We start from the raw sequence: 23410 nt of genomic DNA on the forward strand, positions 1-23410 counted from the left end.
TCTGCCTCAGAGCTCATCTCAATCTCCCCTCTGGCAGGTCAAAGCCATTCCCCTTGTCCTGTCCCTACAGGCCCTTGTCCAAAGCCCCTCTCCAGGTTTCCTGTAGCCCCTTTAGGCACTGGAGCTGCTTTAAGGTCTCCCCTTAAGGAGCCTTCTCTTCTCCAGGCTGAACCAGCCCAGCTCTCTCAGTCCCCAGAACTTTTAGTTCAGGACCCCAGAAGTCACTAATCTCATTGCCACCACCGCTCTGCAAGCTCACAGCCAGGGAAACCTTTCAGGGTTTGTGCTAAAAGATAACCATGGCTGTGGCCTCTTGCATTACACCTCCTCGTCACACACACACACAGCTCCTCAGCCACGGGTGACACTGGAACAGCAGCGTGCCCGGACTGAAAGGACCCCAACAGCACAACCCCCCTAGAGTGGGACATCTTGTGGCCTGTGTTTCAGGGAGACATCATCAAATCCTTCAGCTCTTCTCTACTCGGACTTGGGAGGGAATAATTATTGCATCCTTGTTCCTAACTAGATGACCCTAACAGACAAATGGAGTGCCAGCAGGGTGAGGAGCACCTGAAGCTGCGGACCTGCTCTATCCAGGTTGGGTAATTCTCTTCAGTGGGGAGGTGCTGAGGCTTGGGTTGATTCAGTGGTGACTCAGGTGACACGTCAATATCAGCTGTCAAGCACTGACATGGACAATCCTAGCTCAGCCTCTGGAAATCCAGCATGAGGGCATTACGCAGTGGCTTTGCTGTGACAGGGAGAAACTGTGACAGGAGAGAAAAACAGTCACAAAAAGTAAGAATCAGCAAAGAGACATAGAGAAGAGGACAACATGGGAAGAACAGGGGGGCCAAGATACTCTGGTAGAAACAAGAGCAAGAGCAGGATCAGAAGGGAGCAATGGCAGGAGCGCTGGCATGAACGAGGTGCAAGTTGCCCCTCAGAAGCTCACTCACTTACATGGTGACGCCTTTGGAAGAGCAAGACAACAACTCTTATGCGCTCGTACTTCTGTGCAGGCTAGTCCAGAGTGCTGACGGCTTTCTAATCAATGCTTTATACCAAGTTTATTCGCTACAAATAATTCCCTACAAATTTATTCCCTACAACAGTCAAACCTGGAATCCCTCCCAAATGAAAGAACAAACAAGTCCAGGTCTGGTTTTTAAACTTAACAAATTCCACTCCTTGAGAGCAAGTTGTGGCACCAAAACCAGGCAGAGCGGGAGATGACAGTGCAGATTTCCTGTGTCATCCAGCTGCAAATGGGAAAACCTGATGAGAACAGCCAGAGTGCAAACTGTAAGTTAGAAAGTCACGTTTCAAATGTGCATTTTGACCATAAAAGTTTCATTTCCAAAGACTGCATTAAATGCATGTTTGGGAAAAAAAAGAAGGTGTTTAGAAGGTTAACAGTTCAAAAGTGTTTAAGCGGTTGAAAGTGCCAAGAACTGAATGAATTCATAAACTATGACAAAGAAATTGGGCACTTCAGAGACTCGGAAGAATCTTGAAGAGTCTCGAATTCTTGTTTTTGTAGCCTAACTTTAGTTTATATTTTCACTGATTCTGTGCCACAACTGCAGGGTAATGAAGGATTTCTGGTGAAATGTTTAATCTAAAATCACTCTGAGACTCCAATTTTAGAGTTTGGTTCAGGGGAAAAAAAAAAAAAGGTGTTTGCTAAAGGTATGTAACGTCTGAGTGATGGTTTTATCAGCAAAGACTGGGATGATAAACAAGCTGCTTCTTGAATGGAACTCTCTGTCCTCCTGAAAGGAGAGGCTCAAGTGTGTCAACTCCCCTAATCCCGTCACAGAAGCACTAAAGGAGTTTGGGCAGCACAGACATGTCTGGGGACGTCTTCCTCTGACAAACCGAGGGGCTCCTCACTGCTGAGCACTGAGGAAAGCACTGGCACCACGATCAGAGCATGGCAGAAGAGTGAGGAGAGAGAGAACAGAATAAAGGCATAAACTGGAAATAGCTCTTGACCATGGGGGACGCTGAAGGAGCTGAGTGCTGGTTTACAGAAAATGGGAAAAGCCCCAGAATCCCACCACTGCAGTTTGCTGAGTTATGCCATAGGACATAAGCTGTGTTGGCTGCTTGATTTAGTTTTCCCAACAGCAAATATTCTACAGGAAAGAAACAGCTTACTATCTGCTCCTTGGGTTTTGTAAGTGTTCATCTGATGAGGATATAGAATAGTGCCCAGGGCTCTTTGAAAAGCAGCTACGTGTGTTTCACCATAAGCTTCTGGGGAAGTTAGAAAGGCTGAGCGGGAGAAGACAGGATGAAAAACCCCCAAGGTTTCCTGTTCAAGTTTATGGGGTTTTCTAGAAGGGATTTTGCTGGATTATTTTTTTCGATGGAATTCGATGTTGCTCATGGTGGGATCAGCCGGTGTGGAGCAGCGCGGGGGTCCCCAGACCTCGGCACAGTCATATCACAGGGGTCTTAAAGAGCCTTTTTTCATCTTTAGGAGTTTGTCTGAACGTGTTTCCTCAGATACCAACAATTGGAGACACACAGATTTGGCAAGCGCTGCAGAACCATTCATTTGCCCCACAGCCAAAGTGAACTGCTGTGGCAGAGCTCCAGGATCAGCCTGAGATGTGTTTCACCACTGGAACACCCCGTCTCTCCCAGCGGGCTGAGGAAGGGGGGACATGCTCCGAACCGCGCTGGGCACCTCCATATCGCAGCTGCATTTTCCATGTTTCTTTCCTCCCAAGTCCAAATCCTCTCCCAGCAAAAAGGCTGCACGTCCCCCTGAGGCTGTGTTACAGTCACAACAACACTGCAGAACCCACGACCAGAATGAGCCTCAGTTTCTCTGCAGTCACCCATCCTGAATTCTGAGTTCATTCTCTGTTGATACGGACCAATACAAACTGCTAAAACCAACACTCTCCTTATTCTGGCCAGCAAATGTACGGATCCCCTTCTTTATTTCAAAGTTGTATTTTAAATTAATTTTGGTGGTTCCAAACTGGAGCCCAGAATCAGTTCCTCTCTCCTTCACTTCATCCCAGCTTTCCCAAACCACCCTGCCCCTCAGTACCAATTCCTTGTCTCCCCATAACCCTAACTGTGCAGCTGCAGCTTGTGGCTTTCATCTGCAGAAGGTCACCTGGTTGTGCAAAGTGAACAAGCTCGCTCTTCACGCTGCTCACCGCTGCCATGCTCTCCACACACACATCATGACACACACGGAGCGATTGGGCAGTTCATACCCCTTCAAAATCTCCCAGGTCTGTTTTCCCCTCATTCTGCAGTGTTGGAACTGAGTTACTACCTGTGAACTTCACTAGCAAGTGACTTGATGGGGAACACGCTGGTGTGTGGGACTCCCACGTGAAGTGAAGAATTCAGATATCTCTTCTCAGCGCTTCTGACACCTTCCTTTCAAGACTTACTTCATTTCCTAGCACATCCTGGCATTAAACACATCTACTGTCACCTGAAGTTTCATCTTCAACCCAATTTGTTTTCATTTCCCAAAAGCAGGAACTCAGTCCTCCCACATTTCTTCTTTTAATTGAATTACTTTAGTCTTGTATTGCCCTTCTGGACTCTTTCACAAGCATTAGCTCTTCCTTGTCCATTGAGGGATGCTAACTGTTCCTCATGCAATGCTATGGTGATGTGCTTTTGTACTAAAAATTCAGACTCCAACTCTAAATATTAGTTCCAAGCAAAAAACAGGAATAAGAACATATCAGATTAAATGCCAAATTTTTAATGCAAAAAATGTGGATGGAAAAGAAGAAATAATGGTAAGAAGAAGTGATGATTGAACATTTTTCAATGAAAGGAGAATTCGACTTCAACTTTGTCTGTAGAAAAAGCTGATTTTCTTAAAATAGCCCCTGTGATGGCTGTGATTGGGTAAGTAGGTGCAGCTGAACTCACTTTGTTTTTCCATTCTTAAATGTCAGAGAAGTAAACTCCAAGTTTCAGAACTATAGCCTGAAGAAAAAACACTCGTCTGAATCATCCCTTTTGTTTAATTAAGAAAAGAACTCCAGCCCCAGCCCCAGCTCTGCTGTGAGGAATGGCATCATAATTGGCCTCACCTCTAGGGAGGAGAAATTTTGGAAGGAGGGCTGCAGGTTGGGTTTGTCTCCCAACACCCTATCTTGAGGATATAAAAGAAGCACCAGCGCATTGAAGGCACAACACCTTCCTCTTCCACACCAAGCCGAACACCTGCCTTGTGCTGCAGCCATGGCTACTTCCTTCATGCAGAGCTCTTCTTCTACCTATGGTGGTGGCTTTGGGGGTGGTGGTAGCTCTCGCCTTTCCTCAGTCCGAGCGGGAGGAGCCTGCCGAGCTCCAAGCATCCATGGAGGGTCTGGTGGCAGGGGTGTTTCCATCTCTTCAGCTAGGTATGTCTCCTCTGTAGGAGGTGGATATGGTGGTGGATATTCTGGTTTCGGTAGCAGCTGTGGAGGAGGCTACAGTGGCTTTGGTGGAGGTGCTGGCTTTGGTGGAGGGGCTGGCTTTGCTGGAGGAGCTGGCTTTGCTGGAGGTTCTTGCTTTGGTGGAGGATCTGGCTTTGGTGGAGGTTTTGAAGTTGGTGGTGGCTTTGGTGGTGGGGATGGCCTTCTCTCTGGCAATGAAAAGATAACTATGCAGAACCTGAATGACCGCCTGGCCTCGTACCTGGACAAGGTGCGAGCACTGGAAGAGGCAAATTCAGATCTTGAAGTTAAAATCCGAGACTGGTACCAGAAGCAATCTCCCAGCAGCCCAGCCCGGGACTACAGCAATTACTACAAGATAATTGAGGATCTCCGAGACAAGGTACCACATTCATCTGTACAGGAGTTCTGAGACGCATTACAATTGTGGAACTGCATATTCCACTTCTTTAAAATAAGCTAAAATAATCTCAAAATATATATTGAATTCTCCAACCAGGTATTTTGTGGTTATGAACATTCTAGCAGAAGAGAGTAGCTTTTTCTCAATTTAAAAACCAAATCTGTTATCCTGAAAATGTGCTGTGTGTCAAAATTAAAATGATTGCACTAAAAGTTGGCAAAACGTGCCAAAATGTGTTTAGAATTATCAATAGACTTAGTCAGTAATCAAATAATACAGAATGTGACAGGTAGGCCTCAAAGGCTGACAAAATAATTCTCCTCACTGCAGATAAGATGGGGTGTTGTACAAAGGTGTTTTCTCATTCTGTCTGTAATCTGGGTCACACAAAGGTGTTATTCACAGGAACCTTTTTCCACGTTTTTCTCATTGCAGATCCTTGCAGCTACTGTTGACAATTCCAGAGTCATTCTGGAGATCGACAATGCCAGGCTGGCTGCAGATGACTTCAGACTGAAGTAAGTTTACCTGGAGCACCTCTGGCTTCTCTCTCTCTCCCCCAAAAGAGTTTTCTGAGATTATGGATAGCTATTTTCCCTTGCTAACTTCTGATGAAAAACCCTGGCAAACAGAATCCATGTGCTGAAGGATCGATTTGCAATATAGACCTGATGGAACACAGGATCCAGCTCCCTAAGCTGTTTACATAATACATTCTAGTTCATGCCTCAGTTTTCTAGTGATGCTCTTAACTATTTTTACTAGCCTAAATCACAGAGGGAAAGAAGATAGGAATAGGTTGGGATTTTCACTTGAAAGGAAGAGAGTGGCATGAAGAGCTCGCTGTTGGGTTGCAGTAGTTCTCTCTCAAAGAGTCTGCAATTTAGAATAAAGAAAGACAAAGAGTAATCTGAGGCTTTGCCAGCTCAGCCATACATCAGACACAGCTGAAAAGATGATGAAGATTACAAAGACGATAAAGGTACTCACACAACTGGTTCATCTTGCAGTGATGAACCTGCAACTTTGGCTGTAGTTGCACAGTTGGATGTTGGGAAAAAAACATCTTTACTCCCTTTACACTTCTTTTCATTATATGTTTTCGTTTATAGCCCACGGCTCCTCCTACACTCACTATACAACTTCATAGTTTGACAGCTCTACTGAACACAAACTCTTACATATTTCAGCGCTTGTTTCCTTTTTAAACCACAGGTATGAGAACGAGCTGTTCCTGCGCCAGAACGTGGAGTCCGACATCAACGGCCTGCGCAGGGTCCTGGATGAGCTGACCCTGTCCAGAGCCGACCTGGAGATGCAGATTGAGACACTGAAGGAGGAGCTGGCCTACCTCAAGAAGAACCATGAGGAGGTGAGAGTCCCTAACAGTGCAGAAAGGAAATTACTTCCCTTTGCAATTCATGACTCTCGGGTGGGGAGGGGAAAATCCAAGAAAAAAACCCCAGAATTACAGCGCTGCAGCTTAATGAGAAGAAAACGGTAACATTATAATAATCCAAAGTGTGTCCTGAGCAGCATTTCTCTGATTCCAAACTGCTCAGACCTATTGGTTTCAGTGTGACATTCATAAGCACATGACCTGTCACTGAAAGAGTTAAGGTGAGTAAAAGAAATATCCATACCAGTTACATGTAAATATGTGTGTTGTGTGTGAATGCACAGAGAGCAGAAAAGTATGAGAGGTAAAATTTGATACAGGTTATTACATGTGTTCCACCACTGATACTTGATAATAAACGTCCTGCAGCCACTGGGTGGATTGCTGATGGCAGAACGTCTGTGGGAAGAGGGAGCCTGATGCTTTCATGTCCTCTGCCCATGCAGGAAATGAAAGAGTATTCAAGCCAGCTCAGTGGAACAGTCAACGTGGAAATGGATGCGGCTCCTGGCATCGACCTGACCAGAATTCTCTCCGAGATGAGGGAGCAGTACGAAGCTCTGGCTGAGAAGAACCGTAAAGATGCTGAAGCCTGGTTCTTCACTCAGGTATAGTTACACCAGGAAACAGCAAACTAATGCATTGCCTCATTCTTGCTGTGCCAGCAGATGGGATGGGCTCCCCACTTTCTCAAAATAATTGAAAACCTTTTTATACAATATGTATGTGATTTTACAGTTGTTTTTAACTTTCAGACTGATGAGTTGAACCGTGAGGTAGCCACCCATACACAGCAGATACAGTCCAGCAAATCGGAGATCACAGAACTGAGACGCACGGTCCAGAGCCTGGAGATTGAGCTCCAGTCGCAGCTCAGCATGGTACGGAGCGGTGCCAGGCACATCCCAAGTCGCTGCTAGTACACTCTCCCCTTCCTCCCTCCCTCCCTTGCCTGTCCTCAGACTCCCCCTCTGCAGGACAAACCTGCATGCCAACCTGTTCTGACTTGATTCCACTTCAGAAAGCTGGACTGGAAGCCAACCTGCGAGATACAGAAGGCCGATACTGCGCTCAGCTGGCCCAGATTCAGGCCCTCATCACCAGCGTTGAGGAGCAACTGAGCGAACTGCGGTGCGACATGGAGCGTCAGAACCAGGAGTACAGGATGCTCATGGACATCAAAAGCCGCCTGGAGCAGGAAATTGCCACCTACCGCCAGCTGCTGGAGGGCCAGGACTCTCAGTACGTTACTATGCACAACCCCTATGCTGATTAGATAAGGTTAATAACCTGACACATTGTAAAGCAGTAAGTTGTGGTTGCCAGGCTGACTCCAGATCACTAAATTGCACCCACTGCATACGCAGCCTTTGGAGTTCTGGCAAAGCAGATGCCCGGCAAAGTCCCAGGCGCTGCTGTAACTCAAGCTGAATCTCCAGATCAATTGTGCTGATGATTTAGAAATATAAATGCAACTATTTTTACTATAATGAATGAAAGAAGGCATCAGGCACCTTATGTGTGTCTTACATGATCCTCTTGTTGCACTGGAATAACAGTCTTCAGCCTGAAATCACTTATAAAAACCTGTTCTCAGTATTTCTTTAGCTTTTAGTTCTCTACACTTGTGCACAGAGGTGAAAATACTAATCCTCATACACCAGTACTCCCAACTAGAAAAGAACTTGGCACGGATCACAGTTACTTTACTCAAACCTGCATTTTAGTGACCATTTCTCATATCTGATCTACACATGGAATTCCTTTTGATTTCTGAGGAGGCATCAGCTCCTTATATTGTTTCTAGATTATGACATTTTGAGAAGAGAAGCATAGAGGGCCCTGTCGGGACCAATAACTGGTCTGACTGCTGTCCCTATGTCCTACCGAGCACCTGGGAGTGGCCTTCAGAGCAGAAACCTCCTTAACAATGGTACTAGTAAGGACACACTTGAGGAACAAGCCCTTGAAGGAAGCAGTGTGAGATTAGGGCTGGGCACCCATGGCACTTCCTAGGTGGATGAAGGGTTTCAGTGGGCAGGGTCAGTGACAGTCAGTAATCAAATATTTCTTCTTTTCTACAGGATGTCAGCAGTGAACCCTAAAGATGGTAAGAAAAATTTTTATTTAAAGAGAGGCTGAAATGATTAAATAAACCTAGAGTTTCTTCCTTCTAACACAGATTCCAGTCTGCAATGACCACATTCTTTAACATTTCCAGACAAAAATGCAACACTTTATCTTAGTTTATGTGCACTTTTGAAACCAGTAGCTTACGAAAAAAAAATGACTGCATGAATTCCTCATGGGATTCTAAACTACTGAAATCTCCCAAAGATTCCTAAATTCCTCTGATTCACACACCATACAAGACACATTTAAATCTCTCTTGTGATGTGCACTCTTAGGATTTTCTGGATAAGGACCAGTAGAGAGATAAGATGTAACAGCAGTTCCCCCTCTGGAATGTGAAAAAAATCTTGTGAGAAACAACAACCCTCCCATCACGCAGCCCCTCAGTGTTAGCACTGCGCTGGCCTTTTCCCTAGCTGTCTTTGTTTTTCTCCCTCAACAGCATCTGCAAACACTGGAAGAGTTCGCATCAGTGTGGAAGATGATGGAAAACATACTTCTTCTCGTGACAGGAGATATTAGCAAAGAAACACTGCATCCCCTCTTGCATACGGCACCATATAGAAGCGGTGCAGCCTGCATGCTGGCTAATGCTAAGAGAAATCCCCTTGTACTGCTGCCACATCACAAGATTGTAACCCAAGAATGTGCACCAGCTTGATGGCTGTCCTTAAACTTGCTCTCCTCTTTACCTGCTTGTGTGGCTCTGTGCTCAGAGACGACAAGCTTGTCTTCTGTCTGCAGCTATATAGTTTCCTTATAAAAGAACCTACATAATAAAGTTGCTGTTCTGCTCATGCAAATACATCCCGCCCATGTTGTTTTTTTGAGGTCAGAATGACACTGCCATGCACACGACCATACACCCACCCTAACACAGGGCTTCCTGTCACCCCCGAGAGAAACTCAATGCATAACAACAGCAACAAGAACAACTTTAATAAGAATTATAAAGATGATGATGAACAGATAAAAAGTGCCATTAGATTCCCCCAGGAATCTGAAGATAGTATCAGTAAATACCTGAGAAGATAATGCAAAAAGTCCTTAGGCTCTTTGTTCTGAATTCCAGGTACACAACATCACTACAGTTCATGCAAAAATAAAATGCACCATTAATATTGTTCCATATATGTATTTATGTTCCTGCACTTCCTTCAGCCTAAAGACAAATTCCCTTAGTGCCTGAGGAAGCACTAGGCAAGGTCCAGGGGAAATGGAACTGTTCACGCAGAGTTTGCTGTGACAGTTTTGGTTCCCCTCCATGCGGAACATACTCACCTGCCTGTGCCACTGCTTTTGCCAGCAGCAGGTAGTCTGCAAGGTTGCGCTGGTGTCATGGCAGAGACACGCTCGTGAAGACTTTAGAAGCATATAAAACATTCCCATAAATGCTGTATTTTGCTAACAGAACCTGTTTGGCAAATGCATCGTTAGCCTCACCGCTGGGTATTTCAATCCACATCACAGTAACTACAAATATAATATAATTTCTAGAATTACCTATTTTATTTTCCTTCCAACCCCTTAGAGCCACTATTTTTCTGTCTTCTATTTTCTGACATTCAAAACAAAACTCCTGAGGCTGCTGGCCCCAGCCCCACAGCTGAGCCCTAAAGGAGGCTGCAGGGCCTTTGGTGTGCCACTGCTGGTATTCCCAGCGGAAAGGATGGAAAAGAGCAAAGCAACATCACAATCTACCAGAAAAGAAAAACCAAACCGTACAAATGGTATTTTTCCTGATCCAGAGATGAGGTGACTATTATCTGTATCGCTCAGACAGCAAGGGAGAGAAACCCTATGGCCCGAGGCAGTGATCCATTTGTATTGCTGACGGGGGAGTTGAATCAACCAGGGATGGTCACCTGTACAATGTAGGTGTCGAAATATTCTGCCTATACTTAAACTGCAGCCTATAAATTCAGCTCAGTTCGCTTTTCACGTTCCCATTCAGTAAAATAAATAGGAATCCCAAATAAAGCCACTGGGGACCAGGCAGCGCCGGTCCCGCCAGCCCAGGCCAGCTCCCAGGCAGAGCAGGCTGTAAGTCACCATCCAATGGTGCCATCTGCTGACAGCGGGTTATTTCCCCACTCTCGTCGTTGCTTTCATTCTGAACCGTGTCTGGTGCTGTTGGTCTTTTCTGTATGTATCCTCAGCAATTGTTGATGAAAACTGTGTGGCAACTTTTCCAGTTTGAAAGGGTTGAGCTTCAGATGAAACACATCCTCTGTGCCAGGGCATGACTTGCCAGCAGAAAATCCAATTCTGTTTTTCATGGTGGCTCCATATCCCATGAAACTACTGGGGAGTAAAAGAGAGGCTGCCCTGTATCACACACCGTCAGCCTCACTGCCAGGCAAGTTGTGAACCCCACTGAGTAATTCCACATGAAACAAACATTTTCTTTCACATAATATTATGTACATATACATGTAGCTGTATTTCAATGTCATATTTCATAGAGCATTAGCTTGCCTAACTGCCAGGCTAGAAAATTCAGTCTGAAATCAGTCCCAATGAGCTGATATCATCAGGATACCATTGCTTCTATTAGAATTTCTCTGTTTTTCAGCTTAGGCCTTAGTTTTCTGGCTGGTGCTTCAAGCTCTGCCCCCTTTCCAGCTGCAGGGCTGGCACTGAACTGTCACTATGAACAGTAGCTGTTATCAGGAGATTCTGTGATAGCCAGACCTCAGACTTACTGCAAACCCCTATCTTCAGTGATCCAGTTCCCCACACAGTTAAAAGCGTTGGCATTTCTGTACAATGACGTGCATGAGGAGAAAGAATGAATCTGTACTCAATGGAAATGTAACTGGTACAAAGAAAACCAAGAGGTGCTGAGCAGAGCTGAGAAGAGCCACAAGGAGGAGCTCAGGACCTGCCCATTCCCAGGATGGGGACTGGGAAGCATCCCGGGAGGGATGAGGTGCAGCAGTTCTGTGTTACTGAAAAACCTCAAGTGAAACAAACAGAAAAAAATGATTCCTTCAGGTTTCTTCCAGGATGGTGCAATTCTGGTCCGCACGGTCCCTCCAACCCAGTCAAATGAGTAACAGTGCTGGGTAAGCTTGTCACAGAGCTGAGCCTCCAACTCAGCACCGAGTCCCATGCCGAGAGCCCATGTCCACCCAGCTTCCCACCTCTGCCCACATCTGCTTTCTCCCTCCTCTCCCTCTGAGGATAAACCAAATAGCCCATTCACCACCTCTTGAGCAGCATAAGGAGTTACAAAACCTTTGCCAAAGCCAGACTTGCCCATTCTGGATTTGATGAAGTGTGACAAAAGTCACTGAAACTTCTGAGAAAGACTCTTTCTGCCTGATAGCCACATGAATATTTCAGGCTGGCAGCTTTAAATAATCACTTGAATTCTTCTAGTGTTGTGACAGTCTCATATTCTAAATCTTTTCTATAGCTAAACATATAAACATCTTTGTAGTATTGATACTGGTAACAGCACAAATCCCTGCATTACTGTGTGTTCCAAAAAGACTACGGAAACACAACTGCATCTCAAGTCGTGAAAAAATCATTAGGAAAGATTAAGTACCTAATTCTCACATATTTCACCTGGAATGGACCGCTGAAGGGACTAGCTGAGCCTGACGCACTTTGGGCTGCAGTTTTAGTCAAATGGCAAATGTTGGATAACTTCCTTAAAGCCTCCCACAGGCTGGAGCTGCGCAGCATGCTAACGACAGCTTGATGGGATGTGCTTTGGGATTCACAGACTGCTGTAGTACTACAGCCTGAGAATTACAACAGACACAAAGTGCCTTGAGAGCCCCATCCCTGCCCCAGCTCTCCATGGAGGCTGGAGTGGACGATCCTCTGCCCCTCACAAGCAGAAAAACACAACATATTAACTGCAGGGTTAGAGAAAAGTCTGAGGCAGAGCTGCTCCTGTTCCACACCTCCTGATTGTAGCCACACCTCACCATTATCATATGAAAAGAGAAAGAAAAAAAAAACAAAACCAAAACAACCAAAAGGAAAGCAGTCCGGTATGTGGCTGTGATTCCAAATAACAACAGTGTGTGCAGCCTCATAAATGCTTCAGAATTGACCAAGAGGAAGCACGTTTCATGATGACACAATCTTGTTGCTGTAGTCATTCATTGAAGGGAAACTCCCACAGGAAAAGGCATAAAGCTGCTTAGGGAAGGCTAAGAAGCTGCTCAGCGGTAGTCAGTCAAACATTGGGTTAGATTCACACCAGAGCTAACATGAGCACCAGCCAAGGCCCTTTTCAATTTTCTTCTGGGTCCCTCAGGGGTAGTTCAGGGTGTGGTTTGGCCCAGCAAGGAACTGCTTTCAGACCGTCAAGTGCAGGTGGTGGTGCCAGCAGCACACAAACCTCCTTCTCCACCGCCAGACCCCTGTGGCTGGCTGCTGGAGGAGGGGCACCTTGGGGAGGCTTTGGCGAGCACCATGGGGAAAGCATCTTCCTGGGTGGGAATGAGAAACAGACTATGCAAAACCTGAATGACCGTTTGGCTGCCTATCTGGACAAGGTCCGTTCCTTAGAAGCAGCTAATGCTCAGCTGGAAAGCTGCATCCTAGAGTGGCACAAGACAAAGTCTCACGGCAAGAGGCATGACTTCAACCAATACGAGCAAAACGTCACTGACATGCAAAGACAGGTAAGTCACAGCTGCAAGTGACTGTGTCATTCTATGCTCTTTTAAGAAATCTGGGTGCTCATTTCTGCTAATGGCTTTCCTTTAAAAAAAGTTAAATAAAACTTTTTCAGTGCTAGAAATACTAATGCAAGTGGGTACTGGACCTGGGCATAAACATTCTTTGGGCTCTCAAGGAGGAGAGTGGGGTATGAGAAGGAAAGAAAGGCTGCAGATGGCAAGGGGGGTTCTGCAAGGGCTGTAGCATAAAGGGGTTCATACGCTGCCAAGTGTTCATCTCTGTACATGAAACTGTGGTTGGAGTAACTACATCTGGCAGAAGCTGGTCTTTTTGACTGCACATGTATTCAAGCAAATTACAAAGCAGGCAAGCTGAAGAGCCTGCCTTCTTTCATGCGTGCTCTCTTTAGACATACTGTTGCATTTCGGTTCTTTGATTCCTGTGGTAGCAGACAATGAAACTACAGGAGTTTTGGGTCCAATGAGCTTATGTAATCAGGTGGAAAAATACTTCATTGTAATTAAGAAAATAGCAGTGACAAATTCCTTGTGGATGTTTTCACTATAATTAAAAGGAGAATTTCTGGTTCCTGCCACTAGTTAATATTAACGTGCAACAGTAACTCTTTCAATCTCCCAAACTCACGTGTCTTCAAATTCAAGCATAGTATTAATCAGGATTCCTAATGAACATACTTAGCACTGGAACCATCCGTGTGACTAATCAGTGTCATTAACTTTACACAGCCGTGTGGGGCAAAACTCAAAGCTACTCCAAACACAGGGCTGTAGTTTTCCCTCTACTTTTTCTAATATGGTTACTTGGCATTCTCAGGACCCTGAGGAATGTTTTTCAAGAGGGTTTGGAGATGGAGTTATCCCGCAGCTTTGGGGACTGAGGCCGGGGACTTAATCAAACTCCCTGCTCGGTGTTAAATGTGTTGCCTGCAGGCAGAAGATGAGGCACTCCGACCACAGACAGTGTGGAAGGAGAGCCAGAATTGTCATCACCTAGTTCTGTTTTAAGGATAAGGAAAGGTCATCTGTCTCCAGCCCTAGCACTTGAGCAGGGTTTTTTTAATTGATCCAGAGATAAAAACTTGTTCATCAAGAATATAAACATGTTCACATTGATCTGGCATTAATAAGACTTAGGAAGACAGTCAGTAAGACTGAAGTAATAGTGCTGACTGGAGTAAAGCCTCACTTTTGAATAGGCTGTACCCAAACCGCTTAATTTTAACCCTCACCACTTAAAGAGCTGCTGCTGGCTCCAGGCACCTGTGAGAGCCGGGGCTGGCCCAGCTGCGGTGCCCATGCTGGGAAAGGCTAGTGAAGGGTTATTTACAGGTGACAGCTCAGGGGTTTAACCCAGAATTTTTACTTTCTCTATCAATTATTGCAATTAGTACACGACAGCCAATAAAATGAGTGAAAATACAGCATCTCATTATTAACCATAATTAAAGCAAGCATTAATTAAAAAGGTGAAACTAATGGAGTACATAAAATGAAATTTAGACAAAATTTAAGCTCCTGCATACAATAACCCAGAACATGTACGATATGCTGGCTGCCTAAACATAATCATCTTGGTCCTGCTTTTTGGTCCACGTTCTACCCTGGATGCCTGAGTTCTGGATAAATGTGCCAGATAGAGCAACAAGTTGCCTGGCTCCAGCCTGACTCCATACGAACCCCGATACACAGTAAAACAGCAGCAGTTCTTCAGGGGTCTCATTCAAAGATAGATACCACTAAAGCAGCAAACTGATTTACAGAACACTCAAGGAGCCAGGCTCAATGCTGTTGGATAAAGGACACAAGATATGCTGAGAGAGAAGTCACTGCACAAAGGCTTCTTGATAAAAACCTGTCTGAGAAGGAATTTGAGTGTATTTCACATACAATAACGTGTGAGCTCTTAATCAGGTTAGCTGTAAGTTTGGGGTTTGGTATTAGTGATGCACCCATATTCACAAAAGATGTAGTGAAGAATTCTGTGTAATTCTAACCAGCTAAACAGCCACGTGTGGAATGGGCTGCTGCTGGGACAGCAACGGGTGTCATCCAGCGGGTGACAGGACACTGACAACTGCTCTGATAGCACAGACTCATAAAGCATTTCTGTAACTGTTGTTTTGTTGCTTTTTGATTACGAAATGGCACAAAGTGGAAGAACTCATATGTTGCTTCCTCATTGCCTTGTTACCTTCCATGGTAAAATATACCATTCTCTAGTGATAGGTTAAAGGATTGCCACTTCCCTGACAACAAATTCCAGGCAGCAACACATGCAGGGGATTGTCACATTTCTTCAGCTGGCCTTGATCATGTCCCAGGGCAGGATCCGAGGTGTGCTGCTAATTGCCCAAGAATGTGCAGTCTCTTAACAGATTAGTGAAAACATTCCACAGGCACCTTCTTTTTTACAACAAGAGGTAAACTTTTGACACTTAAGGACAATTTTGTCATTTCCTCATTTCTCTGTGATTCATTTAGGTGTGGGAAGTCTTACTTCAAGGTGCTGAGAGCTCTGTAAATGGCTAATGATTTCTGCACAGCCATAGCACACCTTGGTTTGCTATGTCAGTGCTCAGAGAAGGCAGCTCTTGGAACTGCGACCCTGCTTCTCCTTCCTCTGTGTTAGAAAAGGACACACCGTCCCACAGTTATCGGATCCTACTAATTATGTATCAGTTCCTCCTAGAATTCTTTCAGAGATTTTGACTGGAATACTGAGGGGGTTGTATTCAGAGCTATAGTTCAAAGCTATTTGTGTTAACAGGGCTTACAAGCCTTCTCAGTGCCCGCAGAGTATCCTACGTGAATGATGCTATGCACTCCCTCCTGCAACTTTTAGGGCAATTACCAACATCCCAAAGCAAAATCAGAAACCTGAATTAATCCCTCCACACTGCTGGAGAATTCAGCACAGTGAATAATACGAACAGGTGAATAGTTGGATGGACCATGACAACTAGATACCAGTGTTATTCTCAAAATGACAATCATGCGACTCCAGACTGAGGACTGGAGGGGTCCTGCCGTCGTTGTTACGCTTCTGCACCCCACCACCGCTGCAGCAAGGTGTCCCTCCACATGCTTACTGATTAGCATAGGATTCCTTCCAGCATTTTGATTATATTCAGATGCAGCTTATTGATTCTCACTGAAATTTGCCTCAGGATGACCAAGGCTGCTCTTCCAGCCATGCTGAACAGAAACAAAATCTGTTCGCAAAAAGAGAGGAAGACAGTGGTTGTTATTCTGTAATATCTTGTGAAGTTTGTGTAATATTGTTCGTATCCTCTTCCTAGCCCGGAATAAGAGGACTCACCCTGCTTCATATCCAGAAAAATAAGACAAAGAGAAAAGCAAGATTATAGACAAAAGCTGCAGAAACATCTAAGTGAATCCGGAAACTAAGCTGCTTTAATTCATGTATTATGAGTAACATGGGAATTCTACTGTTTAAATGTTTCCTACAAGCAGCAGGGAGTCTAACCCAGCACAGGTTATTCACCAGCACCATGGGGCACCACTGAGTCTCCTGTTGGATTCTTTGTTTTCCAGATTGAGGATGGCAAGATCACCAATGCCAGTATCCTTTTACAAATTGATAACGCCAACATGGCATCTGAAGACTTCAGGCTCAAGTAAGCTCTTCTTTGGTTTCCCGATTAAGTTGGAAAGAGGGTTAAGCCAAATATGGCTTTTTCTAGATAATCCAATATGAAATTGATTTTACTGAGGTTTTCTGGTGATACTGGGCAAATAAAACCAATGTAGAACAGGAGAAGAATCCAGAAAGGATAAAAAGGATGCAAAAGCCACAAACGATTGCTGAACAATCTTGAGTCACCCTGTTTATGATACTTAATTCAGGTCCTGAAGAGCAGGTTTTACAGCAGACACTTGATACTTGTGACAAAAGGCACTTAAAACTGTCAGCTGGGAATACCAATTAACCCTTGCCTGCACTGCGCTTCCCCAGTCCAGCCCCAATCCATTTCCTGTATGTATCACCTCTTCCGTCCAGCTCCGCAGGCAATACCTGTCCTGCAGTAACTTCTGCTTCCAAGACTCCTCAGTCAGACTTCCCAGAAGTCATGAAGATTTGTCTTATTTTCAACAGATGATGATCAGCTATTAAAAACCTTGCAGGTTTTGGTGATATTGTAGCACACCTAAGGCCTCTGAGCACTGCAGCTCTGCCTGGCCTGGCCCTTCTTCTGTTGTCATTCAGTAGTGACACAAAAGGAAACTTGTAGAATGAGTCTGAGGGATTGAAGGTAGAAAATCCAACAGAGCCCACAAAAATGAAGTAAAGGGAGAGATTCTGAGGAACAAAAGTGCTTCATATTGCCCAAGGGAAGATATGGTGGTGTCTTTCTGACCACCTCACTACAAGTGACAAACTGCAAGAGGTTAGAGAGGAATGTTAAGAACTGGCTTCCATTACATTATCCCTGTTTTCTGAAGGACTGAAAAGTGATCAGTTTGGGAAAAGCAAGCACTGATTGTTGATGCTGTTATCATATCTTCACTGGCAAACTTTTGAGAATCAAGTTCTCAAAACTTTCATAACCTGGTGAACATTAAAATGCTAAAAGGAAAATGAAAGAAAGAGCAATTATTTCTGATGATACAGGAGGAGTTGTGAGGAAGAAAGAAACCCAGTAATGAAACCCATCTGATTTTTAAGACTATTTGAGAATATTCGAAGAATGTATTTTAGAAACAGAATGTGTTTCCTTGGGTGCTTTGTTCTCTCCAGTTCCCTACATAGAGGACTCAAGCAAGCCGGCTTCTTTTCCCTCCCAAAGGTATGAAGCAGAGAAGTCGCGCAGGCAGGGAGTGCAGCTTGATGTGGAGAACCTGCGCAAGGAGCTTGACGGCCTGACCATTATTACAACAGATTTGGAAATGGAAATCGAGGGCTTGAGAGAAGAGCACATCCTCAGGAGGAAAGACCATGAGGAGGTAGGAAAAGTTCCACTTGGTAAAATCCTATCACACAAATCTTTGCTACCATGTAATTAACTTTCAGGAAGATCCACAATCTATAAATGGGATTGATGATTCAGAACCAAACCAGGTTTCTACAGAGGCCAATGAGAGTCAGATGAGGCACAAAGTTTGTGTGCTACTTTACCCACTAACCTGGGATTTCAGAGAGGACAACATCGCTGTATTTTCTCCCACTCTTTTCTAGTCACCTACCCATCTGGTGTACACAGCTAATAAGGTCTTAACATATTCGACTGAAATGTCCTCAAAAATACTTAGACAGAAATACACAGAGATTGCAAATAAGTAGGAATTGTTACTGCTTGCTGGTGAGTTTTACTCATCACAGACTTTTTCATCCACTCCAGATATATCATTTCACACAATCACAGAGCACAGAGGAGTGGCTGAGGTTGGAAGGGATCTCTCCAGTTCAGATCAGCAGGCTGACCTGGCTGAACAGACCTTGACTCCAATAGGAATGATTGGTAAAATCAAGTCAAATGATTTATTCTTGCAAAACCCTGACCACAGTCATTAGATAATACTATTAATTATCCAAAAGCACACTGCTCTGCATCCTCCTGGAGCTATACCCCCGTGGGCCCTGTTATTCCCACGTATACAATACCATTGCTTGACACTGTTTTCATTCTGTTTGATCGGATATTGCTTTCAGTTATCACCTAAGGCAGAACTAAACATCCTACTCAGGATCTGCGGACTATTAGAATGGAGAGTAGAAACAAAAGGGTTACACAGCAGCAGGTGAAGCTGCCTTTGGCAGTAGTATCCTTATATTTTTATAGCCAAGGATACTACTGAACAGCTGGAATAAAACAGTTCTTGGAAGCAGGGCAACCACCAGAGACATCAGTCTGGCCAGTTGATCTGCATTTTGGAGGCCGTGATGTCTTGATCTGCATTTTGGAGGCTGTGATGTCATACCCTGAAATGCTGCTTTGCCTGGGCGCTTGTGAAAATGGTACCTAGCACATAAGATTGTGCTACAGCAACAGGAATGTTCCCAGACCTGCTTGACTTGTCCTGTAATTATGTTGTTTACACAGTAATTATATGCTTTAATCCAATTATTCCTTTAACAATTATATAGAACTTTTACATTGCTCTCCTGTAAACTTACAGTTCCATAAATATTAACATACAGGGGAAGAAAGATTAAATTACTGTTAGATTTTCATCAAAGGTTTTGGGTTCCTAATAGTTAAATAGATCAAAAATGGCAGTGCTTCAGTGAGCACGTATCTGCCAGAAACGTTCTGTGAAAAGGTCTTCTCACATGGTTTTTATTGAGCTCTTCGGCACAGTTCTGCCATAGCAGCAGCTGTAAGTCACTGGTTTAAGTCATGTCGCAGTATTATCCATATATCGATTCTGCAAACAGTGTTAACTGAATACAGGTAGCAGTTAACCTACCATAATGAAAAAATACTTGGGATATTGTGAGAGGGTGGAACTGAAGGAGACAAGACAGGGATGAAAACTTTCCACCTTCATAAACAAGTTTGCTTGTTTCCTCTGCTAATATATGAATAGAACATGGAAGCAAATCGCTCATCACAAGACTTCAAAGTCAGTGTAAAAGTAAACGCAGCACCTCCTGAAGACTTAGCCAAGATTCTAGCAGAAATAAGAGAAGATTATGAAGCCATCATTGAAAAGAATCGTCAAAGCCTGGACAGTTGGTACAAGGAACAGGTAATGGCTGTTTTCTGCTCATTTCCCAGATGTTGCTGTATGTGACTGACCAGACTCAGAAAGCTTTTCTCTTGCCTTTGCCCCATAGTGCGCAGCGATGTCTCTGGCAGCAACCCCGAACCCAGAGCAGATACAACGCAACGAGACTGAGATCAAGGATCTCACACGCACGTTACAGTCCCTGGACATCGAGCTGCAGGCACAGATGAGTAAGGTATCAACTGCAGACATCTCTGGCTGATTACTTCCTATATTCCCAGAAACGGTTGTGAACCAATTTTTCATTTAAACCAGTAGTGCAGCATAACTTTATTGTAGTTATTAAAGTATCAGTGAAATTGCTGTGAAATTTGGACCACACTTTACCAGAATATGTAAAATAGATTTGAGACTATCACCAAGAAGGGAAAACTTTCTGTCTCTCCTTAGAACAAAAAAAGAAGAGATGCTATCATGGGATAGCTGACGCCATGATCTAGAAAGAAAAAATGTCCAAGAAGACAAATAGTAATAAAATTTCATATTCATAACCCCTATTACAATACATGAAATATATGAACTCAGCTCTTGTTACTCAGCTCTTGTACGGTTCAAGCTCACATACCCATGGCTTGGAGACTCCAGAGCACTTCTGGGCAGTAAATGCAGGACAAAGAGTCAGTAGTTCCAGGGGCACAGCCTGTGAGCAGAACCACTCAGGGGTAAATCACTCAGGTTTTGCCTCTCATTATGCACACACGACACAGCCTCATGATCCTGCTGTCTTCACAGGAATAGTCATGCAAATGCCTGAGTGTTTAAATTACCACAGTCTTAATTTTGCAATCTTCTAGCTAGAGACCAAATTTGCTGGCATTTCTGCTCTGTGACTACCTCATAAACACTAATCATGGTATTGGTATTATCTGCTCCGTCAGAAACACATGCTGGAAGATACCTTGGCTGACACTCGGAATTACTACGCTGTTGCGCTTCAAAACATGCAGCAGATCATTTCCAAATGTGAGGAAGAGCTAAGCCAGGTTCGTCATGACATTAAGCAGCAAAATAACCAATACAAGGTTCTTCTTGGGATCAAAACCCGCCTGGAGAAGGAAATTTCCACCTACCGCCTGCTGCTGGAAGGGAATGCTGATGGGTAAGGCAGAGCTGCCCAGACTGGAACAGATGAGAAGAGAGTTCTCATATTCGGGTTATTTATTTGTTTGTTTGTTTATGCTTAATCAAAGCTTGTGAGTTCCAGCCTACATCAAGGGTTGGTATTTTAATGGGATGGATCATAATAAAAAGCCTGAGCCACTTGCTATACAGAGAAACGTGTATCCATGGGACTGGGATTACCCAAATTAATATCACTTTTTATTAAAAAAAACCCACTTACATTCCCACAGCATGCCTGCCTCAGCAAAGGAAAAAATGCCAAGTTCAGTAAAATTCAGAGCCATTTCTTATATTCCAAACAAATTCTAGATCAAAAAGAAGCCTGAAGACAAGTTTCGACCTTTTCTGGCTGGTCACAAGCACACAAACGGGCAGAGCATATCCCGCCACCGATGGGCTGGCTGCTCTCCCCATCCCTGCCGTGCCTGAAGCCTCTGCTTGCAGCACTCCTGAGGCCTCTACTGCTTATTCTCTCTCCCTATATACAGAGTATCGTCTTTTTTACCCAAAATCAGAACAAGGAAGCTTAGCAGCCTTTAGAGCTGACAGTCTCAGAGAGGCAGCAGCATGGCACCAAGTACAGGGTTATTTGTCAGAAGCCAAAGGGGGATCAAGTTGAGGAACTCCAAACACTGGCAGAACAAGGCAGCTGACCACAGCAGAACAACAGCCAGTGTCCACAGGACTGGCTTCAGGTCAGAGTATCTGTACCTGAGACTACCCCAAGAGGAAAAATTCTTGTGGTGTAAAAGCATCATTTGTTTCTCTTTTCACAGTGGTGGGAGGTCTCCTTAGAATCAGAAGGGGATGGAGAACTGGAAATCACCATAATGGTTATTTTTTCTCTGTTTCATTATCTTTACAGGATCGCAAGAAAATGTGACTCAAAAGCTAAAGGTAAAAGTCCCTTATTTTGTTCTCTATAGTAACTCTTAATTATTGTAATTTCCAATCAAATTCTACTCAGAATAATGTTACCCTTCCATGACTGAACAGTAAAAGGTTGGCAGAGCAGTTACTCTGCATGTAGGCCATATTAGAGAATGACTCCCGTGACTCATGGGTCCTGTGAAGGGCTGCACCTCAGAGCACGTTCTGCTGGGGCTGCCCACTCGTGGAGTACCTTCAGACTGACCTTTGCTACTCAAACACAAGTCCAAAGCCCAGGCTCAGGACTAACGCTTTCATGGCATAGGAGGAGGCACAGAGACTCCATCTGGTGACTAAAACTGTGTTATGGCTTGAGAGCAAACAGAAAATCTGCATGTCTGGAAACTCATATTCTGGCATGAGCACGACCTACAGACATGCAGGAGAACCTGCTCTGAAGTTAGATTTGCATTGGCTGGGATGGAGCTGTGTTATCCATTCGCGCTGACCTGGGCAAGACTCGGGGTGACTTTCTGGCAGTACATTTCACAAAGAGCAGTAGTAAATATTGACTTAAAGGGCAACATGTAAAGATAAGTCAGCTGAGGAGGTAGCTGGTAAATGACTGTAAACGAAGCTTTCCCTGCATCAGCTTCTCTCAGCATTGCTTCTTGTCTAATTCAGCTCTCCTGTTCTTTCAGAACATGCTGGGCTGACCAAACGGAAGATCAAAGCAATTGTCCATGACAGTGTGAATGGGCAGGTGGTGTCCTCCACCATCAACGAGATCCACCAGCAAGCATGAAGTAGAAAGCTCTGCTGACTCCTGGCTTTCCTGGCAGGCTGAGCTCCGACAACCCTTCTGTGCAGCTACACAGCTGTATGTTGCTGTATGTTGGTCTCCCTGTGTGTAAAACAGGGATCCTATTGTGAGCTCTCTCCTCACATGGTGTGCAGCCCAATGATCAAAGGTGCCCTACAGAGCTAGGCAGAGCTGATATTGTAAGTTTCAAGAGCTTTTAGTCATCAAAATGCCAAAGAAAAGCTATTCAATGAAAATGACTGGCTGAGCGGGTAATATATGTATTATGCACATCTCACTGGGGCATGAATCTCCATCTGTGATTCATTTATTGCTCTGCAAATTAACTATAATTTAAAGTGAATAATCTCTCCGCTTTTCTCCTGGTCTTATGTTTCTCAGCATATACCTCACTGCAGCCAATAAATTCTTTTCCATTACTTGTTCTGGTCGCTGGAATTTCCTATTTTGCTTTTTCTTACACATGCACCAGCCCCAAGTGACAGGTTACTGACATAGGTCAGGACTGCAGAAATCTCATTGTTTCAGGAGGTATAAAACTGGAAAGATGAAAAGAGGTGACACAAGATACACGTGACATTTGCATAAGCAAAACTATTAGACTTCCCTATATACAACATTTCAATGTCACTGTTTAAAACAGCATTATTAGTAGCATTATTGTAAAGTACACTCACTTTCCTACAGCAGTCACCTAGAAACATTTCTTTGATCTTCAGCTTTAGAGAAATTTTCTTCAACTGCCTGTACACCCCTTCCTTCAAAGATCACAAATACTTTTCCAGATACTCTCATTCTTTCTCAGTG

The 23410-nt window shown here is 44.3% G+C and overlaps 2 protein-coding genes across 3 annotated transcripts; both read left to right on the top strand.

The window, feature by feature from the left end:
• Positions 1-4239: 4239 nt before the first annotated feature.
• Positions 4240-8893, top strand: LOC115617653 (keratin, type I cytoskeletal 19-like). Of its 2 annotated transcripts, XM_030508452.1 has the most exons (9): positions 4240-4444; positions 4589-4818; positions 5275-5357; positions 6055-6211; positions 6685-6846; positions 6994-7119; positions 7260-7480; positions 8323-8348; positions 8814-8893. In XM_030508452.1, the coding sequence occupies exons 1-9, from the start codon at positions 4240-4242 to the stop codon at positions 8891-8893; spliced, it is 1290 nt and encodes a 429-aa protein (XP_030364312.1). The 2 variants fall into 2 exon arrangements, with proteins under 2 accessions (XP_030364312.1, XP_030364311.1); XM_030508451.1 differs by having other exon boundaries at positions 4240-4818.
• Positions 8894-12294: 3401 nt separating this feature from the next.
• On the top strand, positions 12295-23024 carry LOC115617665 (keratin, type I cytoskeletal 23-like). The gene is made up of 8 exons (XM_030508481.1): positions 12295-13020; positions 16594-16676; positions 17847-18003; positions 19588-19749; positions 19838-19963; positions 20667-20887; positions 21776-21807; positions 22482-23024. The coding sequence occupies exons 1-8, from the start codon at positions 12604-12606 to the stop codon at positions 22583-22585; spliced, it is 1302 nt and encodes a 433-aa protein (XP_030364341.1). The 5' UTR covers positions 12295-12603; the 3' UTR covers positions 22586-23024.
• The last annotated feature ends 386 nt before the right edge of the window (positions 23025-23410 follow it).

Source organism: Strigops habroptila, chromosome 19 (genome assembly GCF_004027225.2).
Source record: "Strigops habroptila isolate Jane chromosome 19, bStrHab1.2.pri, whole genome shotgun sequence".
NCBI lineage: Eukaryota > Metazoa > Chordata > Aves > Psittaciformes > Psittacidae > Strigops > Strigops habroptila.

Excerpts from the sequence above, each read along its gene's own strand:
- LOC115617653 (XM_030508451.1), top strand. The coding sequence starts at position 4,240 with ATGGCTACTTCCTTCATGCAGAGCTCTTCTTCTACCTATGGTGGTGGC. Across the intron at positions 4,819-5,274 it reads TTGAGGATCTCCGAGACAAG|ATCCTTGCAGCTACTGTTGA; the intron begins GTACCACATTCA and ends TTCTCATTGCAG. Across the intron at positions 6,847-6,993 it reads AAGCCTGGTTCTTCACTCAG|ACTGATGAGTTGAACCGTGA; the intron begins GTATAGTTACAC and ends TTTAACTTTCAG.
- LOC115617665 (XM_030508481.1), top strand. The coding sequence starts at position 12,604 with ATGAGCACCAGCCAAGGCCCTTTTCAATTTTCTTCTGGGTCCCTCAGG. Across the intron at positions 18,004-19,587 it reads GGAGGAAAGACCATGAGGAG|AACATGGAAGCAAATCGCTC; the intron begins GTAGGAAAAGTT and ends ATATATGAATAG. Across the intron at positions 21,808-22,481 it reads ATGTGACTCAAAAGCTAAAG|AACATGCTGGGCTGACCAAA; the intron begins GTAAAAGTCCCT and ends CTGTTCTTTCAG.